This window comes from Salarias fasciatus, chromosome 10 (assembly GCF_902148845.1).
Source record: "Salarias fasciatus chromosome 10, fSalaFa1.1, whole genome shotgun sequence".
In the NCBI taxonomy this organism is placed as follows: Eukaryota; Metazoa; Chordata; class Actinopteri; order Blenniiformes; family Blenniidae; genus Salarias; species Salarias fasciatus.
Window position 1 is genome coordinate 3,553,230 of NC_043754.1, and position 6,556 is coordinate 3,559,785.

Consider the following 6,556-nt stretch of genomic DNA (forward strand, 5'->3'; position numbering starts at 1 on the left):
GAATTCGCGGATGTGAATTTGGAAATAAAAGGACAACTAATTCAGAGCTGTACATCAACAAGGCTTCGCAGACGAGCGCTCAGAGAGCCCAACATGACTCTGGAAGAAATCCTCAACTACGGCAGATCAATGGAAGTGTCAGAACAGCAGGCAACAGGCATGGAACAAGGAGCAGCTGCAGCAGTGAATGCGGTGCAACACAACGAACGACCAACCAAGAGGTACAATACTGCCCATGCAAACACAAACAAATCGAGCAGTCAGTGTCGAAACTGTGGTGGGAAGTATCCCCACGACGGTGATTGTCCTGCTCGAGGAAAAGATTGTAAAGCTTGCGGCAAACTAAATCACTTTGCCAGACAGTGCAGGTCAAAGCCAAAACAACAAATGAGCAGAGATGTGAAACAAAAGGGCTACACTAAACAGCACAAATCACAAAAGAAAGTCTACAATGTCACTAACTCAACGCACAGTGAAAGTAAAGACTCAGACAGCAGTGATGATAACTATGTGTTTGTGACCACCAGCACAGCTAAAAGAAGCACACCAACAACCCAAGTTAAGATTGGTGATACTGCCATCTCAGTAGTCCTAGATTCAGGTGCCACAGTAAACGTCATGAGTGAATCTGCTCTTAACATGCTGTCACCACAGCCACAGTTGGTACCAGCGGACACCAAAATCTTTCCCTATGGCTGTACCACTCCACTGTCACTGGTTGGCATGTTCAGATGTGAGGTGAAAGCAAATGATAAACAGACATTGTGCAGATTTTATGTAAAAAGTGGCAAAGGCTGTTCCCTACTCGGTTATGACACAGCGACACAGCTAGGTCTCATTAACGTAGTCAACACTATGTCCACACCTCAACCAAGCACAGTGGCGGATAAACTGGTCAAAGACAACCCAGAACTCTTCCGAGGCATAGGAAAACTCAAGGATTTTCAAGTCAAACTTCACATCGACACTACTGTTCAGCCCACGTGTCAGCCACACAGGCGAGTGCCATTCCACATCCGTCAAAGAGTGGAAAAAGAGCTAGAAAAGCTGGAAGAAGGTGACATTATTGAAACTGTGACAGGCCCAACGCCATGGGTTTCACCAATAGTGACTCCACCCAAACCCAAAAACCCAAATGAAGTCAGAATCTGCGTTGATATGCGACAAGCTAACACTGCAATACAACGTGAACGTCACATCACACCGACGATGGATGACGTCATCCACGAACTCAATGGAGCCACTGTCTTCTCCAAACTTGATTTAAGAGCTGGATATCACCAGTTGGAGCTTCATCCAGACAGCAGATACATAACAACTTTCAGCACTCACAAAGGCCTGCGCAGATACAAACGGCTCAACTTTGGTATTTCATCAGCAGCGGAAGTATTCCAAAATGCCATCTGCCAAGCACTACAAGGGATCAGTGGGGTAAAGAACCTCAGCGACGACATCATCGTGCATGGGAAAACACAAGCTGACCATGACAACAGCCTCGCAGCAGTTTTTCAGAGACTCAAAGAAAAGGGCCTTACTCTCAACAGAGACAAATGTGAGTTCAACAAGTCCAGACTGGAATTTTTTGGATTCATCTTCCAAGCAGGAGGAATCTCAGCTGACCCCAAAAAGGTTAGTGCTATCAAAGAAGCGAGTGCACCGGAAAACCCCACAGAGGTGAGAAGCCTGCTCGGAATGGCAACGTACTGTGCTCGTTTCATCAAAGACTTCGCATCGATCTCAGCCCCACTTCGTGAGCTAACCAAGAAAGGCACGCCTTGGCACTGGAGCTCGGTGCATGCCAAAGCGCTCCAAGACATGAAAGACAGCTTAACGAGTGACACTGTCATGTCGTACTTCGATCCAGAAAAACATACCGAACTTGTCGTTGATGCAAGCCCAGTAGGCTTGGGGGCCATTCTTTATCAACTCAATAAAGAAGGAGAAAGACGCACAATAGCGTATGCCAGTCGTGCACTCAGTGACGTAGAAAAACGCTACTCACAGACAGAACGAGAAGCACTGGCAATAGTGTGGAGTTGTGAACATTTTCATCTGTATTTGTTTGGGCACTCTTTTACTCTCGTTACAGACCACAAGGCGCTGGAGGTGATCTGGAATAATCCTCGTTCCAAGCCACCAGCAAGGATTGAACGTTGGGGTTTGAGACTACAACCCTACGACTTCGCAGTAGTCTACAGGAAAGGAGCTGAAAACCCAGCAGACTACATGTCCAGGCATCCAGCATCAACACAGCATGGGTTACACACCAGAGCAACAAAAGTTGCTGAAGACTACGTCAACTTCATGGCACAACAAGCAACGCCCAAAGCAATGACTCTGTCCGAAATCCAAGAAGAAACCCTCAAAGACCCCCTTCTGAAAAAGGTCAGTGAGCATGCAAGGCACAACACATGGCACACTATCAAAAAGGATTCACAGGATGCCACTGCCCTGCAAAAATACAAGCAAATCAGCGGCGAACTCACTGTTTCACCTACTGATGACATAATACTTCGAGGCCTCAAGATCGTCATCCCCTCAGCCCTTGAAGACAAAGTGTTGCAGTTAGCCCATGAAGGACATCAGGGCATTGTGAAAACAAAAACATTATTGAGGTCAAAAGTATGGTTTCCAAACATTGACCAAAAAGCAGAGTTTATGGTTAAGAACTGTCTAGCATGCCAAGCAAACACCCCGGTGACACAAGTCGAACCTTTAAAAATGTCAGAGTTACCTGAGTCACCGTGGCATTCAGTCAGTGCAGACTTCTACGGTCCACTCCCCACTGGAGAGTACTTGCTAGTTCTTGTGGATGAGTACACCCGCTACCCAGTCGTTAAACCTGTGAGATCCACCTCAGTAAATACGGTGATCCCAGTCATGGATGAAACGTTCTCAATGTTTGGCATTCCCAGAATACTCAAAACAGACAACGGACCTCCTTTCAACAGTGAGCAGTTCTCGAAATTCCTAACACACATGGGATGTCATCACAGGAAGATCACGCCTCTATGGCCACAAGCAAATGCAACGGCAGAGCGCTTCATGCGGACACTTGGAAAAGCTGTACGTGTTTCAGAGAATCAGAGCATCCCCTGGAAGCAAACACTGAACACATTTCTTCGTGAGTATCGCTCTACACCACACAGCACCACTGAAGCATCGCCTGCAGAGCTTATGTTCCAACGCAAGATCAATACCAAGATTCCTGCACATTCCAGTACCACTCAAAACAAAACTGACCAAGTGATCAGGGAGCGTGACAAGCAAGCAAAGACAAAAATGAAGCAAAACGCAGATACACGTCGCCGCGCAAAATCCAGTTCTCTCAGTGTTGGTGACGCCGTGCTGCATCGTCAGTCAAAACAAAACAAGCTGACATCATCCTACAACTGTGATCCGCACACCATAACCAGCATCAATGGCTCCATGGTCACTGCCAGAAACAACAAGCATTCCATCACAAGGAACTCATCATTTTTCAAAAGGATAAGTGCCAGTGCTCAGTGTCCCACACCTACTCCAGACACCGATGATGAGGACAGTACTCCAACAGTTCCACGGTACCCTGCGAGATGCACCAGACGCCGCCCTGCGTATCTGGAAGACTACGAAGACACTGGCTGAGCAATAAGTTTTCTTTTTCAGATGTTTGCCAATGAGTTCACTTGACTGTTTACATTTGGTTGTTTGGCTGCAACAATAATCACTTGCCATCTATTTGCATTTTTGAAATATCAAGTGCTGTTTTCTTTTTCTTTCAGTCCAAAAGGAATGCACTTATGAGACAGATTTATTTCTTTTGTTGTTTGTGAGTTCTAAATAGAGTGTGTTGTGAATTTCAAGAAATGCAACAAAATGTTCAGGGAATTTAAGAACCTTAGGTAAGAAAATGTTTGGAAAGTAAAAAAAAAAAAAAAAAAAAACCAAAAAAAAAAAAAAAAAAAAAACCTGGTTGACTGTGTACTCATGTTTTTGTAAAAAAAAAAAAAAAAAGGAGTGATGTAATGTTTAGAGCAATGTTTTCTTTTACGAGCCATGCTGCTGTCATTGAACGCAACATTCCTAGAAGTGAGCATGCGCAGAGAGCAATATAGGAAGTAATGCCTGTATGATCACCGGAGCACTGTCTGCCTGTATCGTGCCGTTATGATGGATATATATAAACTTCCAAGACTCCAACAAGCCATCTCTCATCATTTGTGTCCGTGCACACATCACAGGTGGAACTTTTCAAATGTTCTGACTTCGTGGAAACAGGGGAAAGAGAAGCTAAACTTTTTTGAACTGCTGCTTGTCCTCATATGCCCCATAATAAAGAGTTCATCAAATTGTCTTGGACGAGCGCAGCCAGCCTTGAATATTTGTACATTGCTCTTTTTTATTCTGCCACAGTCTACATGCTCCCTCGTTATCATTATCTCGATAAATTTACTGTCAAATGACTCAATTTTTTCCAAGAACACACCTTTCAACATCCCACCTCACTGTCTTGCAGTCTGCTCTCTGCCCTCCTGCTGCCTGATGGTGCTGTAGACCAGTGGTAGATGGTTGCACGACGGTTATTTAGCCTTGCACATGAGTTAGTTTAACTGCATGTCATCTCTGGTGCTGAGAGCACGATTAAGCCTCCTTGTTACAAGTTGCACATGTTTATCGTGAATGACGTATCGAAACCAAAACTTGGCTGCAATCTTCCACAAACTGCAGATGTTGCAGAAATGTAAATTCACATTATCCGCGTGGGTTTATGGGATCATTGTACAAATTGAACTTGCATAACAAAACATAATTGCTTCTAACATTTTGTAAAATATTTAATATTTACTTCATATGTAGTAGTAGTTGGCATCCAGTGACCATTATTCCAATAACATGCATTTTGAAATAAATGCAGATTAGGTCTGTTTAAATCCGAGTTTGTGGTGTAATGTCTTTATGCTATACTGAATTTGCATAAAGTGAGCGTGCTGTTTTGACACTGTCGCCGAGCCTCTGCATTCAGGGTGTGAAACACTGAGCCTCCAGCATCTGTTGGGTTTGTCGTGGTCCTCCTCGAGTGTCTGCGGTTATTTCAGGACAACCACTGGCAGCCATTCATCTGGGGGAAGCCTTTGTTACTGCTCACACACACAAGGCAGACATCTCTAACCTCTCCCTGCATCCCCGCTTTCATCACTCCGTTTGGATGTCATGCGTTTTGTCCCCGGCCTCCATCCCTCTGTGTCTATACCATTTTTCTGTCATAATTGTTGTTACTGCCCTTGGCCCCAGCTGTAGTGGTAGATATCTAAGATAACAGCTTACTCGATCTCTGCTGCTCCGTCCTCGGGGACAAACACAGACGGATGCTCCCGGCACTAGAAAACAGTGGCTCGCAGGACGGTTAACACTGGCTCACCTCTGTTTCAGATAAGGACTACTTAGTGTATTTATTCTGTAAGATGAATCACACTAACTAGAGAGGATTTGGAAGGCATCCCAGTAACTGAGGAGCGAGGATAATGCCTCCATGCAGATTAACTTGTTGTGCAAAGGGATGCAGGTATATACAGCACCCCTGCACTGCCGTATAAATAGTCGGAGGTTGTGTGTGTGCAAATGAGCCCACACAGCAGAAATTGAGCGAATTAGGCGTGCTGTGTGTGTGTGTGTGTGTGTGTGTACTCGGGTGTTCTTGTGCATATATATATATTTTTCCTTGCACCTGCGTGAGATTGACTTTTCTTGCCCGGCTGTGTTTGTTTAAGCCGAATGTTTTTGCCTCCGAGACCCCGGTCCATCCAGCGCCTCCAGCTGTGGGCTTTAACCCAAGTAGCTGTGGGCTGTGTGACCCGCCGCATCCGGTGCATGCATACACACATACACAGGCGTGCATATTAAATCACACATCTTCTGCTCCAATTTATGCAATCAGTGCTCTTAATTTGCATACATTACCATAGATCATACATGTCGGCGCTGCTTGCAAGGTCACTGCCGAGCGGCTCGCTTGTATAAATGCAGGAAAACACACGATGGACGACTGCAGTAGTGTATTCTTGACTTACTGGAGGAGCTGCTGTCCCTCGGCATGCTACGTGCTACTCTAAGTCCTACAGCCCCTCAAGACATGTGAAACACACAGACCTCATTACCACATAATTGCAGGGTGCACCGGTGAGGATGTCTCTTAGTATAAGAGCCCTTAATGCTAAACAATGGGCCCCGTGTCTCCTCTCTGGAGGTGCGTAATGGCATGTGTGCTGTCAGAATAGCGTAGTGGGCTGGAGCCTGTGATGTCTCTCTCACCCGCCTCTCCTCTCCCATCCGTCCGTCCCTCCCTTTCCGCTAGTTAATATGCATTTCATTAGACGGCCCTGCTGTTGGGGAAACCAAGCTCTTTTGGCTTGTCTCTTCCACTCGCAGCTTAGCTCCCTCAAGGATTGGGCTTAATGATTCTCCAAGACGGCGGCGGCGGGTCCGAGCCCGCTTTCCGCTTTGCATCCAGCCATGGGGAAGGCTACGGATAATTCACCTCTCCTCAGTCCCCTGTCCCCAACTGTGATGGATGCAG

At 45.9% G+C, this 6,556-nt stretch overlaps 1 protein-coding gene across 2 annotated transcripts; it reads left to right on the forward strand.

Annotated features, from left to right (window-relative positions):
- The first annotated feature begins 595 nt into the window (after positions 1 to 595).
- Positions 596 to 3,901, forward strand: LOC115395558 (uncharacterized protein K02A2.6-like). Of its 2 annotated transcripts, none has more exons than XM_030101143.1 (2): positions 596 to 1,629; positions 2,090 to 3,901. In XM_030101143.1, the coding sequence occupies exon 2, from the start codon at positions 2,227 to 2,229 to the stop codon at positions 3,625 to 3,627; it is 1,401 nt and encodes a 466-aa protein (XP_029957003.1). In that variant the 5' UTR covers positions 596 to 1,629; positions 2,090 to 2,226; the 3' UTR covers positions 3,628 to 3,901. Both variants share the same exon structure in this region, with proteins under 2 accessions (XP_029957003.1, XP_029957004.1).
- Positions 3,902 to 6,556: the final 2,655 nt, after the last annotated feature.